This window comes from Hyalella azteca, unplaced genomic scaffold (genome assembly GCF_000764305.2).
Source record: "Hyalella azteca isolate HAZT.00-mixed unplaced genomic scaffold, Hazt_2.0.2 contig16022, whole genome shotgun sequence".
In the NCBI taxonomy this organism is placed as follows: domain Eukaryota; kingdom Metazoa; phylum Arthropoda; class Malacostraca; order Amphipoda; family Hyalellidae; genus Hyalella; species Hyalella azteca.
In genome coordinates this window covers 42,290-58,899 of record NW_025945849.1, presented here as the reverse complement: position 1 = coordinate 58,899, position 16,610 = coordinate 42,290, and the positions used below count along the sequence as shown (strand labels likewise).

At 38.0% G+C, this 16,610-nt stretch overlaps 2 protein-coding genes across 2 annotated transcripts in view; one reads left to right on the top strand and one right to left on the bottom strand.

The window, feature by feature from the left end:
- Window positions 1-7,706, top strand: part of LOC108674041 (polyphosphoinositide phosphatase) — a 20,218-nt gene extending 12,512 nt beyond the window's left edge. Inside the window, exons 17-25 of the mRNA XM_047884707.1 lie at window positions 503-620; window positions 1,000-1,055; window positions 2,517-2,707; window positions 3,116-3,200; window positions 4,796-4,914; window positions 5,989-6,061; window positions 6,365-6,883; window positions 7,270-7,485; window positions 7,691-7,706. Of these exons, the coding sequence (XP_047740663.1) occupies window positions 503-620; window positions 1,000-1,055; window positions 2,517-2,707; window positions 3,116-3,200; window positions 4,796-4,914; window positions 5,989-6,061; window positions 6,365-6,883; window positions 7,270-7,485; window positions 7,691-7,706 (1,393 nt within the window). The remainder of the gene's footprint in view (window positions 1-502; window positions 621-999; window positions 1,056-2,516; window positions 2,708-3,115; window positions 3,201-4,795; window positions 4,915-5,988; window positions 6,062-6,364; window positions 6,884-7,269; window positions 7,486-7,690) is intronic.
- A 1,391-nt stretch (window positions 7,707-9,097) lies between these two features.
- On the bottom strand, window positions 9,098-16,063 carry LOC108674113. Its single transcript, XM_018162019.2, has 5 exons — window positions 15,355-16,063; window positions 14,276-14,839; window positions 13,624-13,787; window positions 12,662-12,793; window positions 9,098-10,618 (listed from the first exon to the last, which is right to left on the bottom strand). The coding sequence occupies exons 1-5, from the start codon at window positions 15,681-15,683 to the stop codon at window positions 10,161-10,163; spliced, it is 1,647 nt and encodes a 548-aa protein (XP_018017508.1). The 5' UTR covers window positions 15,684-16,063; the 3' UTR covers window positions 9,098-10,160.
- Window positions 16,064-16,610: the final 547 nt, after the last annotated feature.

The following is a 16,610-nucleotide window of genomic DNA, read 5'->3' as shown; positions in this document are numbered from 1 at the left end:
CGAAACTTCTAGTCATCCTAGTTTCACTTACTCGGCGCCCGAAACTTCTAGTCATCCTAGTTTCACCAACTCGGCGCCCGAAACTTCTAGTCATCCTAGTTTCACCAGCTCGTCGCCCGAAACTTCTAGTCATCCTAGTTTCACCAACTCGGCGCCCGAAACTTCTAGTCATCCTAGTTTCACCAACTCGGCGCCCGAAACTTCTAGTCATCCTAGTTTCACCAACTCGGCGCCCGAAACTTCTAGTCATCCTAGTTTCACCAGCTCGTCGCACGAAACTTCTAGTCATCCCAGTTTCACTAGCTCGTCGCCCGAAACTTCTAGTCATCCCAGTTTCACCAGCTCGTCGCACGAAACTTCTAGTCATCCCAGTTTCACCAACTCGGCGCCCGAAACTTCTAGTCATCCCAGTTTCACCAGCTCGTCGCACGAAACTTCTAGTCATCCTAGTTTCACGAAGCTATTGCACGAAACTTCTCTAACCTCTAACGGTATTGTACAGGAGCGCTGAAGACCAGTGGTGGGAGCGAGAGCTGCTGGCCAGTCTCCCGCTGCCCCTCGAGCTGCTTACCAAACGAACTTCGTTTGTGGCGCCCCTGACAGACGCATGTTTCTCTGCGGTCAGACCTCATTAAGTTCATGTTCCTTTTCGTGTGCTCTTTAAAAATTTTTTTTTCGGGTAACATCCAACCGTTAAAACAGCCCTTAAAATACTTGCACTCTGCCAAACTTTAGTCATGCCAGCGCAAAATTATCTGCTAGTCTTAGAAAATCATTTTTTAAATCACTTCACTTCGTCAGTGAATAACAAAACAAAGATATGAGGTATGATACATGATGAGGACAGTGTGAAAAATATTTTTAATCAGAAACCAAGATTCAGTATGGTTAATTTTTAAAATCTTGTTACGAATCGTGTTTTAATTAAGGAAATAGTAGGGATATCACTTTTCTGCCCACTGCCTGCCTGGACACTGATTATTGTCTTTAATTGAATAGCTCGAGCTGACGGTGATGGCAGACCACTTCCAGCAGAGCATCACATCCACGGCCAAGTCAGATGATTAAATGATAAACAGACGATAAATTGATGAATAGATGATTATATCATGAATAGATGATTAATTGATTACTAGCTGATAAATTATTAAATAGATGATTCGTTGATAAATAGCCGTTAAGTGAATAAACATATTTTACGTCAGAATATTAATATATTTAGTTATTTTCTAATCGTTAGCAATTTTCTCTATCAGTCGCAAGCAGAAAATCTGAAGTTTATTTTGATTTGAGCTTAATTTTTTAATGCTTTTATATAATTTTCATACTTCGGATTATTTGGTATAATGTTTTAACTGATAAACATCGAAGATGCTGACCGTACCATTGCGTCAATTATCACCTACAATCCTACATGATCGGAAAATTCTGCCATTCATTAATATGGCTCTAATGTAACAATTTGCCAAGCAATCCCATAGAGCTGAATGATCAAATGTATATATGTATGTATTATATACCATTATTATATAGTTTTTATACGGCGTGATGTGAGCTGCACGTACAATTGTGTCTATCCTCACTCACGACATCGTTAACCCATGCATTTATTGATAATGCTTTAATGCTAGAATTTATCAAACATTTCCATGAAGCTGAAAGTCACAGATAGATCACATCTATAATAATCATTAGTTTAATTTTGTATACATTAGTAAAAAAATTTCTATAGTTTATCCAAAGTTTTGGTGGTTTTTAAAATATAATTCTGGAGGAGTTTAAATTGCTCAAATCTATTGTCCATCACATGTCTAAATAGCTCAGATATATCGTTCATCTCATGTCTAAATCGCTCAAATATATCGTCCATCGCATGTCTAAATTGCTCCAATATATCGTCCATCACATGTCTAAAGCGCTCCAATATATCGTCCATCACATGTCTAAATTGCTCCAATATATCGTCCATCTCATGTCTAAATCGCTCAGAATATATCGTCCATCTCATGTCTAAATCGCTCAGATATATCGTCCATCTCATGTCTAAATTGCTCCAATATATCGTCCATCGCATGTCTAAATCGCTCAAATATATCGTCCATCTCATGTCTAAATCGCTCAAATATATCGTCCATCTCATGTCTAAATCGCTCAAGTATATCGTCCATCTCATGTCTAAATTGCTCCAATATATCGTCCATCGCATGTCTAAATCGCTCAAATATATCGTCCATCGCATGTCTAAATTGCTCCAATATATCGTCCATCACATGTCTAAATTGCTCCAATATATCGTCCATCGCATGTCTAAAGCGCTCCAATATATCGTCCATCACATGTCTAAATTGCTCCAATATATCGTCCATCGCATGTCTAAAGCGCTCAAATATATCGTCCATCTCATATCTAAATTGCTCAGAAATATAGTTTATCACACGTTTAAGTTGATCACAAAACAAAGTTCATCACACATTTAAATTATTGAAAATTATTGAAAATTGCTGTGCCCCCGGCAGGGCGAATCTGAGCTCGAGCTCTGAGGACCAAAGTCCGTTCACGGCGCGGCCTGCGCCCAGCAAGCGGCAGCAGCACCAGCAGACTGACGAGGTCGAGAGACGCATCAGCGTCTCCAGCATACCAAGTGAGCATACCATCAGCGTCTCCAGCATACCAAGTGAGCATACCATCAGCGTCTCCAGCATACCAAGTGAGCGCCAACAATCACGAGGAAATCGGGAGACAATCGTGAGACATGGCTTAGCAATCGTGAGGACATATTGGTCCTCATCTACATGGCAGTTAGCAGCGCGAGGCTCGCGCGCAACTTTAACGAAGTAAGCTAAGGAATTTAAATGTAATGTTGTAATTATACGGTAAGTGCAACCTGCCTGTATGGTATAATTATACGCAGCCTAATATTCCTGATCAGAGACTTGAAATTGATTCGATTAAGGGTTATCTTGGTTGTTCTTGACTGATAAGCCTTGTGCATTTTAATTTCTTCATTGAACCTTTTTGGAGTTTTTGGCCCGCTGTGTGGTGTGGGTTTGAGGTAGAGTTAAGCAACCTAGGGCTTTCTTCTGATACTTTAAATAACTCTAGAAAATGAACTCAGCAACGTCTGTCACTTTATCTAAGTGGCCCTTCGAGCTGACGGTCATGGCCGACCACTTCCAGCAGAGCATCACATCCACGGCCAAGTGAGATGATTAAATGATAAACAGACAATAAATTAATAAATAGCTTAATGATTTATAAATAACTGATAAATTGATAAATAGTTTAATGATTTATTATTAACTGATAAATCGATAATAAATTGATGAATTGTTTAATAATAAATAACTGGTAAATTGATGATAAATTGATAAATAACCGTTGAATGTGTGAACATAATAACAGTCGAAGGTGCTGACCGTACTATTGCGTCGATCGTGAAATTCATTCATTAATATGTCTATAATGTAACAATTGGTCAAGTAATCCCATACAGCTGAATGATCAAATGTATATATGTATATGTTATACCATTATCACTAGTTTTTTTATGGCCTAATTTGAGCTGCACGTACAGTTGTGTCTATCCGGACTCACGTTATCGTTTACCTATGCATATTATATTCACTTGTTTGCTTAAATCGCAAGTTAATCAGGAATTTAAAAGCAAAGACAATACCACAAAAAATCAACATATCCTTACAAGAAAAAATATAACTCAGTACTCACTGCAGTGAGTGACAGAGAGCGCATTTTCTCGTCGACGAAAACGTGAAGTCACTGACGGACAGACGGACATGGCGAGCACAATAGTGCATTTTTTCCATAAATGAGATAATGCTCTAAAAATGTTTCGGAGTCCAGCTCCATCGTCAGTTCATAACAAAAAGTTCAGTTCAGAAGTTTTTTTTCAATTAGTAAAGTAAAATGCACTGTCAGGCCGTTTATTAGCGTTAATTTCATGTCTTTTTAGCGCATTTTCTCATTTATGGAAAAAATGCACTATTGTGCTCGCCATGTCCGTCCGTCTGTCCGTGACCTCAAGTTTTCGTCGACGAGAAAATGCGTTCTCTGTCACTCACTGCAGTGAGTACTGAGTTATATTTTTTAATTATTTACCGTTTTAAAACCTGACAGTGCATCTTACTTTACTAATTGATTGTATTTGTGTTTCTAGGACTGAACTTCTTCCGAACTGAATTTTGTGTTATGATTTGACGATTGAGCTGGACTGGAAACATTTTCTCTTATAAAGATATGGTGATTTTTTGTGGTATTGTCTTTGCTTTCAAATTCCTGGTTACCCATGCATTTAGTACCATGCTTTAATGTAATGAATTTATCAAACATTTCCATGAAGCTGAGAGTGACACATAGATCACATCTATATAATCACAAGTTCAAATTTGTATACATTATTCAAAAAATATAACTCAGTACTCACTGCAGTGAGTGACAGAGAGCGCATTTTCTCGTCGACGAAAACGTGAAGTCACGGACGGACGGACGGACTGACGGACATGGCGAGCACAATAGTACATTTTTCCATAAATGAGAAAATTCGCTAAAAATGATCTAAAGTCTATCCAAAGTTTCGAAGGTTTGAAAATATAATTCTGGAGTAGTTTAAATTGCTCAAATATATCGTCCATCACATGTCTAAATTGCTCAGAAATATAGTTTATAACACGTTTAAGTTGATCACAAAACAAAGTTTATTACGAATTTAAATTATTGAAGTATAAGTTTATCACACATTTAAATTATTTAAAATTATTTAGAATTTTGACCTCGGCAGGGCGAATCTGAGCTCGAGCTCCGAGGACCAAAGTCCGTTCACGGCGCGGCCTGCGCCCAGCAAGCGGCAGCAGCACCAGCAGACTAGTGAGCATACCATCAGCGTCTCCAGCATACCAAGTGAGCGGCAACAATCGCCAGGCAATCACGAGGAAATCGTGAGGCATGGCGGGGCAATCGTGAGATATGGACTTATATTGGTCCTCTACATGGCAGTTAGCAGCGCGAGGCTCGCGTGCAACTTTAACTAAGTAAACTAAGGAAGTTAAATGTAATGTTGTACTTCTATGGTATGTGCAGCCTACTTGTATGGTATAATTTTAGGCAGCTTTATATTCCTGGGGCCATACTTTCAATTAAAAGATCGTAAGTTCATTAGCCAATCATGGACGGCATTTCAAGCAGAATCCAGCAATCATAGACAAGAAAATAGAGCGTAAGTACTTACGTTAACTTAGCGAGTTTTGAAAGTAGTGCCCCTGATCAGAGACTTGGAATTGATTCGATGAAGGGTTATCAGGGTTATTCTCGACTGATAAGCCGTGTGCATTTCAATTTCTTCATTGAACCTTTTTGGAGTTTTTGGCCCGCTGTGTGGTGCGGGTTTGAGGTAGAGTTAAGCAACCTAGGGCTTTCTTCTGATAGTTTAAATAACTCTAGAAAATGAACTCAGCAACGTCTGTCACTTTATCTAAGCATCTGGTAATGTCAGCTGTAACAAAGGCTTTGGGCTTGTATTAAGGCAACTGGATGTCCGGCCTGGTATTTAAAAAATCATATTTATTTAGTGGAGGATGACAAATTTAAATGCTCGTTTCGCTTATTAGTTTTGATCGAGCAAGTCTGAAACTCGAAATGAAACCTAGTGACCGCGCTCACAGCCTAGCCGGGCACCATACTGCTAGAATGTGCATGAACAGCTGAGCTGTTACTTCACTTATTCAGTTCAATTATTGCGTCCGCCTTACGTTTATGTCGGTTATATATTATATCTACGATCTAGTATATATATAGAGTACCTATATCTTCTACATTATTTCTACTACACTTTTTTACATCTATTTTATATCTTGCACACCGAATCTATTCTCTACTAGTCACTAGTATTTCTGTTTTTAAGATCAGAGGCCCATACTCATGTGTTCTATTGGATTAGTTTTGGCAAATCCATGATGTTGATTATTTTTTCCTCAGCCTGCAACGCTAAGAAAGACCACGATGGTTCACGATCCAAAAATAAGAGCAACTCAGCGGCGTCGCGCAGCAGGTAAGTTTGGTGTAGAGATCTGGCGGGAAGAAGCGCTGACACTTCTTATATTCTTGATTTACTTTGCACTAACCTAGCATAGGGTGCCAAATTTTTTATTATATGCTTGCCATATACTTCTTCATTGCTTAAATATATTGCTTTTTCGTATTTACTTTTCGAACCGGATGCTCGAAGTATAATATAATTTTATTTCTTACGACAAGTCTCGTTTTTATTTGTTTTGCACTCCAATGATTGAGAGTTTAATAAAAACCTGTAAATGCTTGATTAATTTTGCCTGAGATTTGTTCTTGTTTTCAGTTCTAGCGACGAAAGCAGCAGCACCGCAGACGTCCATTGTATCCACCCTCCATTAGAAACTCCGTTGGAGTGGCTTAAATACAGCCAAAAAAACAGTGGCTCCAAAAATGCTTTAGCGACGAACTTTAAATTAACCAAAAAGCTGCTCTCTGAAATTACCAGACCATTTGCCACCACCAAACTGAAGATTAGTTTGGTGAGAAGAGGGTCTCAGCTCGCTCGTCTCAAGAGCCGAGACCAAAAAGAGCTTAACGAAGAAAAAACACGTCGAAGTCGAGAGTCAGCTGCGGTGTCTGCACTGAAGAAATTTGATACCGAACTAAGAACCATATATGAAAATGAGCAATGTTCTCATTTAGAAAGACAGTTCCTGCCTTTGGGGAAGGTGAACCATCGGGAAGAAACAGATTCCGGAGCTCAGTCCATGAGCATCGTAGAGCGTCTGTTCCCCAATCCTGAAGCGTCGTATGGAACGCTGTACAAGGAGCTCTCCAAGGGCGAACTGGCGGTCTTTCGACGGTGATTAGCTTACATTTTACTATTTAAATTTTATTTCAAATTTTATTAAGTCATTTTTATTTGATTACTTTTGGATTAAGCTTTACTTTTAAGCGCATATCTTACCCTTGGCTAAACGCAAAATGTTTGTTGAACAACTTTGAGCATTTGAAGAATATAAATTATTTTGACTTTATTGTTTCGACTTTAAATTTATTAGTTGGTATTTGAGTTATCACTTATTATGACGTTAACGCTGTCCTGTAATAATTTTTAGTCACTGCGTATCTTTATTGTGGCAGAAATGCTCGAATAGCGGAACAACGACTTTGAAATTATTAGTCAGTTCCTAATAATGACATTGATGTTGCGTTACCCTAATTATTTAGTCACTGTGTACCCGGCAGATATGCTCGCATGGCTGAACAGTTCGGCACAGCAGCAGACCTTCACTTGGCGCAGAACAGACCTGAAGGCCCTGCTGATGTCGTCGGTAGCAGACAGTGGTTTGCAGACCTCCAGGACCCGTCGTCCCGGTTCTGGACAGACCCTGGGGCTGCCTTCACTAATTTCGCTGGTCAGGGATTTGTCTTTTCTGAAGAATGGTTGCAATTATGTTTGCGGTTTGTTTTCTTTGCTTGTTTCCATATTTTACCACGTTTTTCTTAGCTCGCTTTCGTGTCCGTCTGTCTGTCTGTCTATTTGTGATGATCAAATCTTGCAATCGATATTTCACCAACTTTCCCGCTAGCTAGCGCTCTGAAACTTTTAGGGAAGCTCAGCTCCCGATGACAATACAATAATCAATAATTTGTTGCACGTTTCCAGGCGTATTTATNCTTAATGAACAGAATCTGAATATTTACCAGCGCTGCGCTGACGTGGCAAGTGGCAACCCACGGACCCAGTGACCCCAGTCATAAAGACATGCAGATATACATAGAGGCGTCCTTAATGAACAGAATCTGATCAAAATTACTTCTGTGTAGGATACAGATTATTTCAGTATTGGGGTTTTGTAACCGCAGTCTCATCATCTAGTCTCCAATGTGGTTTCTTGTGCTAGATTCGTGCTTTGGAAAACAGAATGGTGAATTAATTATTCGATTAATTGAACGCTTTGAGGTTTCAGAATAACGAGGTTCATTTCGTAACTGAGGTTCATTTTCGTTTTTGAGGTTCATTTAGTAACTTCGACGATTTGTGTAAGATTATGGCGCTACTGCTTGTTTGGTCGGTTGTGATGATCATATTGATTCAGCAGGACCATGGTTTTATGTTCCGAAATTTAACGTCAGTAAGTGACGCTGCTATACGAAACCATTGTACCTTTAGTAGTAATTAGTTCGCGCAGATAATCACTCTGGAATCTGTGATATTTTTGCATCGAAAACCACAGTAGAGCTAAGATGTTTGCATCATAAACCATGATAAGGCCAAGTAATTGAAAGTATAATAATATGATATTTTATCATGATTTTATTGTTTTGCTGTTGACATTTACCATCATCATTATCTTCATCGGTAAAATGTTTCTGTATGTTTAGGTCACTTTCATCGTGAATCAAATTAATCGTGGCTTTCCAGCTCATTTGGAGTACTTCGATGCATGTTACTGTGACGTTACCAACGGTGACGTTACCAAGGGTGACGTTACCAAGGGTGACGTTACCAAGGGTGATGTTACCAAGGGTGATGTTACCAAGGGTGACGTTACCAAGGTTGACGTTACCAAGGGAACGTGTATAAAAGAGTCAAGCTGTTTAATTTCGTTCGCTTATCATATTTTATCGCATTCCTGTTGCCATTAAAACTTAGATTTCTGGGTTGAAATCCAATAAAGGTAAAATATTTCATGTTATTCTGTTTTAAAATATAAAGACCTCAATTTTATTTACTTCTTTACCGGGGTAATATATTTATACTGATTTCACCCAATTTCTAATTCGCGCTCGAAATATTAAAAGGTTTGCAGTCGCAGGGAAGACGGCCTTTACTAAGAGAGTCAGGAGGCATTGTGTTAAAAATGTTGTGTTAAAAATCTCTAGAAATGTTGTTCTCTTGCTGTATTTTAAATGTCTGCCATGGAGTTACTTTATATCAGCAATATTGCTCTTGTCTCATTTATACTACAAACATGTCAACCTTCCTGGTCAGCTTTATTGTACAAGTGATGGGTTGTTATTCTTGAAGGCTTGGGAAGTAATCATATTATATAATTTGTTATATTTATTATTGACATTTTTTACGAGCGTTACAGTTTCTATTTAAAGTGAATAAACCTTGACCGTCTCATTTCGGGCGTTTTTGTCAGATTATAAAAAAATGAAAATTCTCAGAATTGGACGGTGCAGTTCTAAATATCCATCAACAATTCCTGGCTATTAAAAATCCAATCGAAATAAAATCGAAGGCCATACCACGCACATCATAGTTGCCAGTACATATTTCTGGGCTGTCCATATGCATTGAATTTCAATACCATTTTGTTCATCCATTAACAATTCCTGGCTGTTAAAAATCCAATCGAAATAAAATCGAAGGCCATCCCACGCGTATCATAGTTGCCAGTACGTATTTTCGGTCCATATGCACTGAATTTCAATATCATTTTGTTCTTGAAATGTTTTCGTCGTCGACGCAGTTTTTCGCCTCTGACAAGTTTAAACTTGAATAAAAATTAACAAAAAGACAAGCCTAACTTCGGAATTCATCTAAATTTGCTTCAAAAAATTTGCCTAGTATAATCACCTGATGTTAAAATGAGTTTAGTTAGGAATATTATCCCTACATATTTTTCATTAATTGGATAGTAATGGATTTTCCTGAATTTTGATCATCTGATGGAGGTAAACTTGACACGTTTTCTCGGTAGATGGCATAATGAGAATAAATGCTGCTGCAACGCTTCAATTAAAAACAAAATTATGTCATGGAAGCAAAACACGAACCTAAAATATAATAAACATGGTTCACCGGAATTAACTATACTTTTATTCTAACTGAAAATGTAAATTATATGACCTTTAAACATATTTAATTACTGTACTGTACTTATATTGACTATTGCACCACACTGTGCAGTAAATTAATTTATTCATGATCTTTTATTTCCTTGCATCCAAAGCGAATGCGTCTTGAAATCGTACTTGAATTTGATTCATTTACTTTTTCATTTACCCTCTATTTAATTTATTTCTTTTTTTGGCTATCATCAGTAGTATTAAACGCTTGAAGAAACCTACGAATTCATGTAGTCTTTTCGTGTAGTCCACAACTATTTCCTAAAAAAATCTAACTAATCCTGTTGCTTTGTGCTGTGACCAATACTAATGGACGTATGTGGCATCATACTCGTTTTTTTCTTGTTTTCGTAATTCAGTTCGCTTATTCCGACAATATACCAAGCCAGACCGGCCAAACCCTGACCAAACACCGCTACACAAACCACCATCGAGGATAGTAAGACCCTGTCTTCGCCGTCATACACGACACAAAACACGACACCTGCCACCACGAACACCCCCGACACCAAGAGTCCCGAGGCGTCTTCAGGAGGCATGCAGAAGGTGCGGAAGATAGGTTCTCCAACGTACTTCTCAAGTGGGCTAAGGTAACGTCGGTAGTTTCCTCTGTGGACGAGCGTCTTGAACGCTGTCACCGCCGCTGAGATGGTCAGCGCGCAGGCGAAGGTTGCGAAGTAAACCCCGTTGGTTGTCGCTTGATTCAAGGCTGCGCTCACTGACATCCTTGCCACTGCAGAGCGGAGTAGTTTAATTCGTGTTATTTATGTGTGATTTGGGTGCTGATCGAAGTACGACTCAGGTATAAAGATAATTTAGACATTCTAATAGAAATTGAAAAATTGTATAATTCTTTACGCATGCTATGTAATTCTCGCAATGAATTTCCAGTTTCCGTTGCAGGGACCTTAACGCATGTAACGGGAGGTCATGTGATGATCATTAATTGCTGGAGCAAAACAAGGAATAGAATTAATTTGTTATGCTAAGAAATTCAAATAGAAAAACGCCCATTTTCGAAAAAAAATCCTCTTACTTTCTACAATAGTACAAATAAACAAAACTCGGTGCACGAGTATTTCATCACATGATATTGCTTAAGAATTTTCAAATTTTTCAAATTACACAAGATTTATGTTACGAACCAGGAAGTTNCCAACTATGCCCTACAACGGTAATCCATATAATTTTAGAGTACCCTTATAACGAATCTCGTAAAATTAATACCTATAATGTATTCTCATTAAAAAAGTAGCGTGTGAAAATCTTGGAAAAGTTATTTTTTTATGAATCTTGTCAATAAGTCTGAAAAAAATTTTTGCGTCTTTAAATCGAACTTACACAAATAAATTAAAATGTAGATTTCAATTTTTGGTAAAATTTTTCCCTCTCAATTTTAAAACCCGTTATAATTCTCTCGTAAGGAATAAATTTTAAGGTCCAAGCAAAATCTCAATGCTATAAGTTTTATTTATATGCTCGTGAAAGGCCTATTATACATGCGACGCCAAGTTTCCTAAACAAACATACGGAAATTTTGAAGGTAATGTTGATTTTATTGAAGACCAGAGCATGCTTTTTATTAACAATTTTCTCATTGTTTTTTTCTTTCAATAAGTCTAACTAAATTTCTAGCTGGCACTTGGAGATCAAAAAGTAGGTTACAAAACGACATTTTAGTGCAATACGACGTTTTGACTGACAGTAACTGACCAAATAAAACCCTTGATTTACTCTAAAAACAAGAAAAGCATGAATTGAATCATGAAAAGTAATCAATGTAAAAAGTTGGGACCACTGCAAGAAACTAATGTTATTTACCAATTCTCCTGCACGAAAGAAAGTCGTAGACTCCTCCATATAATGTATATAACATCGGTTTGACCAGCTCGACCTTAAGCCGCCTACCCACTTGCCATCTGCAAACTGGATGACCAAAGAACCAAATGCGGGAGGCCCACAACGAGACCCATCAGCATCGCCGGAGGCGGGCACCAGCATCGTCATGCGGTGCCTCGACGCTACGAAACTGGCGATAACAGAGGCTCTCATCATCAAAGATGAGTCTCCAGCTATCAATTTGCAACCCACCGGATTTTTCAGAAAGTTGAAATTGATTCCGGAGTAATTTTAAGTTTTCAAGAACAGACTAGATAAAGCTATGGAAAAATATATGTTCAGATTTGAAATGCCTAGCTCCCTATCGAACCCGCTGGAAGTCTAGTAGCTACTTCAAACTATCGCCAGTCATGAAAAGATCCGGTCAAATGACACGAGTTTAGATCTATGAACAAGGCACGAAAAGGAAAAGAATCGGCGACAGGCCACATCAGGCCTACACTTCAACGCCGACATCACTATGTTATGTTATGTTAATTTTAAGTTTTGATTTCGAACCGCATCTACTACGATGCCTTTTGTATGTACTTATGTCATTTATAAATTTCAAGGGTTGTAAAACTCTTAACCTACTTTAGAATCATTATTGAATAGTCGAAACGTCGTATTCCAATAAAATAACATTTGATAACCTGCTTTTCGATATCCTAGCGCCAACAAAAAATTTCATTCGGCTTACTGAAAAAAAAATTGTTAATAAGAAGCATGCTCTGGTCTTCAATCAAACCTGCAAAAATTAAAAACAACTGCCTAACTACACTAAACTTTGAAATATACATAAGATTTTTGGGATTATGCGATAAAAGTTTCTCATGGATGTTTCTATGAATGTTGCAAAATTTTGGTAATTCCATTGCTTGCACTTGAATTTGCTCACCTAGGTTGCTGAATATGAACACGAATCCGACCACTTTGTATGGAATTTGAACATGCAGAGCTGAGATCAGTCCGATGCCGATGGATGTCGCGTTTACGCCTAAACCAAACACTTGACTGATGCTCCAGCTCTCTGAAATGAAGCATGGACTGGTACGTGCAAGAGCTTATAAATAATAAGAAAGTTTTATAAAACTTTGCAACTGTTGGTTGCATAAATACACAGCACAATTTACCATATCATAAAATATAAAGTAATTACGATCTATCTGCCGAGCATTTTTTATTATGTAATCACGCAAATGAAACAGAATTCAAAACAAAATTACTGCAGAAATATCCCTGAAAAACGAAAGTGATATTCGTCAGCCGTCAGAAGAAAGTTGCTTAATGCTTCAGAATAAATTGGCCAACTCCTGAATAGCCAGTTATTCATTTCTCATTGTTAAAAAACAGCATTGGCATCAAAATCATCCAATTTTTTCAAAAATACTTTTCCTGCTGATACATTTTCAATATGACTTCATGAATACGGTTACGACAGTAAACTTGAATCATACAACGGCATCATAGATAAGTTTGCAGATGGTAAACTTCAATTCATAGTACAGTATAGTATAATATAGTATAGTATAGTGGTTTCAGCGTTTATTAGGCCGTAGGCCTGTCACCGATTCTTAACATTGCAGAGCATACACAGCTTGTTGTGGTCTCGAACGCGCAACACACTGCTACAATTCTGCTGTGCTTAACCGCCCGGCCACCTCGCCGATTTTGACCAGAAACTGGCGCACAGAGCTGGGATCGAACCCGTGCCTCTCTGCTCCAATCTTGGTACTCTGAACTTTAACCGCTGGGCCACCCCATCGTCATTTGATTTTTTCAACAATAAGTTTCAAGCAACTATACTTGAATCATGTGACTGCAGGTGAACGCTAAGAATTCTGGATCTAGAAGCCTTACTTGTTGTGAGGAAGTAGAATATCTTGATGTGTATCTGCGGGATGGACTCGAGCAGAGCCTCACTCAGCTTGATGGTCTGCACGAACCAAGTGTCCCGCAACAGCTGCCCGATCAGCACGCGGTCCTCGCCAGCTCCCGCGTACATCGATAAGTTCACCACCAGTCTGTGCAGAAGAAAAAAGTTTACAATTGCAAACATATAAATTGATTCTATCCAAATTATATATCTCAAGTATTAATTAGATAAATTTTAGTTAAATCGTAATTTAAAATTATTATTAAACTAACTTCAATTTAATTTAAATTAAATTTTACAAGTTTAAATTAAAAGGTTTGAATTTTTATGCGATTGTTTCTAAAAAGTTATGTAAGATACAGAATAAATGAGTCGAAAATATGCAATTAAATCATGATCATTGGAATAAATCAAATTTAGGATTTTTCCCCATTTATGAGTTGCTGCAATATCGGTCCTGGTCTATATATAAAATATGAAGTCGAAAATTGTCAAAACATACGAAATAAAATCTATGATATACATAAAATAAAAAATTGTTATACGCACATAACTGTCAGTTCAATTATTATCTTCGAGGAAACTAGATGATCGGGACAATGCACTCTAGGACATCACTTTTTGGTTCGCACTTACACCCATTCCGGCAGGAGTCCAGTGCAGAAAATTGCACCTAGCATGTAACGCACCCACGGTCGGAATTGTACCTCTTGCATTTCACTGGGAGGAACTTCGGTTGTGTCTCCGGCTGACGCTGTTGTTTCTGAACCTTCACTGTGTTGTGAAACGCTTTTAGTAAAGGATGACTCGGATGCCATTGAAACTGAGGATTCTTTCACTAAAGAATTATCGAAGGCATTGTTTTCGTTTGACTGAGGTGAGTGACCGCAAGGAATGGTGCAGTGTTCCTTGCAGCGGTCTCGAGAAGATTTCTTCGATGCAACCAATTCATCATTAGAATGCAACACGTCTGTTATAGTAAATACTGTTTCTACATTACCCCATGCACTAACTGGAATGTTCCGACTTGCACCTTTGTTGTCTATCGACGGTTTTACTTTGAAAGCGCTGTCATGTGGAACAATTCGTCTGTTTATTGGTCTGTATAAAAAATTTTCTAGAAACGCTTTTCGTTTCTTCTGTGCCTTCTCCAACCAATCGCTGCTCCATACTGGTATGCTCGATGACTGCACCCAAAAGCTGCTCAGGATAGTCAATTTTGAGTAGATCGTAGAGAATGATATGTGCATTCCATAAAAAGTGAATGTATATTTTTGAAGCAGTTATATAACGAGTATTTTTTTAAACAGTTACCTTAGTATGTGGCATAAAACGAATAAATCCGCTTGTACAGGAGTACATGTAAATCGCACAGAGGACGATGCAATAATAATTTAGAAATTATTTTCATCCTAGCTTCCGCTAAGTTTTTTCAGATTTATCCGTCGTCTATGCAAATAATAACATTTTTTTAGCAACCTTCATGCTAAGAGACTGTAGTGGCTCAAACGCATTGTGTTCATTTCAACGAGGAAAAACCTTGAGACGTTAAAGAATGTTCTCAGTCAGCAATCTCAATCACCATTCTTCATCAACATTTCGAAACACTCGTTGATCACATGTTGCTCTAAGCCTCGAGTTTGCTGATTATGTTATGCTTCCTACTCAAAAAGGCTACGTGTCTGGGAAGGATCAACTGAAATCAAAGCTCTTACCTCTGAGCAGCGAAGAGCGACGTCAATGTCGTCGAAGTTAGAGTGAAGAATAAGCTAATGGCCATGAATGACCATTCCTTTCTCTCAGCGAGCTCTAATATGAACAAAAGGTCGAAGACTTTGTCTAAACAGCTGACAGCAAGCGTAATGATTGATATGAAGAGCCAGTCTCTACTCTCCTGTTTTTTGGTCATCAAGGCCATGTGACTGAACTCATCGGGACTTTTCTTGCATTTTATCAAAGCCGTCATCCGGTTTCGTACTCTTCGAAAATGCAATGCATACAATTTCGACTCGGTCGAACTGCTGTCAGCACTGCTGTTCGACATTGTTGCTTCTGTCAAGTCAGCCTTTTGCACGATCACTTTATTCTGTAAGACACATTCGTTCAACTCTTCCACTTAAGACGGTTAACCTCCTTTACATGAACTTTTGGGACAAATAGCTTGTAATACTTCAAATGTATAGTGAATAACCTATATTATATGCAAAGTAAAGTGTTGAAGGATTGAATAGCTGGACAAACGTTTTAATATGGAAAAATACCACTTGGGAGGATATCTATGTAGTGTATACCACTTGGTAATTGGCACGCAAAGCTTCACGTCATTAACTTGCATCTAATATTTTTGCTTTCAGACTAGCTTGCACTGAATGAATGACATATAATTTATGTTGGCAACGTTTGCATGAACACATTGAGTGCTGTCTGCAGGAGTGCCTGAATGTGACTGAGACAAACACAATGCTTGTTATCTGATCAATGAGTGATGGCTGTGGCAGAAGATCTTGAGGAATTTCGTTAACAGATAACGTTATCTCCAAGTTTTAATCTCAAGTGCATTCAAATTGTTTTTAACTCTCCGGAGCGCATTTTAACTTTACAACAAATAAGTCATATTGCAAAAACAATCCCACCCCATCTCTATATGCATTATTGTAATATTTCATTGATGCCGAAATGGAACTGAGAATCTAAGCGAATTTCGCAATAATAAAATTCGTTTTATGATTTCCGCCTTCAGAGAATTTTCCTTTATTTCCCTTAAAAATATTTTCTTATGTACAATTCGAAAATTCATCGAATTGTTAATTTAATTAAATTAACAATTCGATGAATTAAATCACATGTATTCGTAAAAGATTCAATTTTCGAATATTAACTACAGAGAACCTTCTTTACTACGATAGTTACCATGTCACACTGAGTAGCATTGACAATATTAAATGCATCTGTCGACGAAGTGGTGTACGCT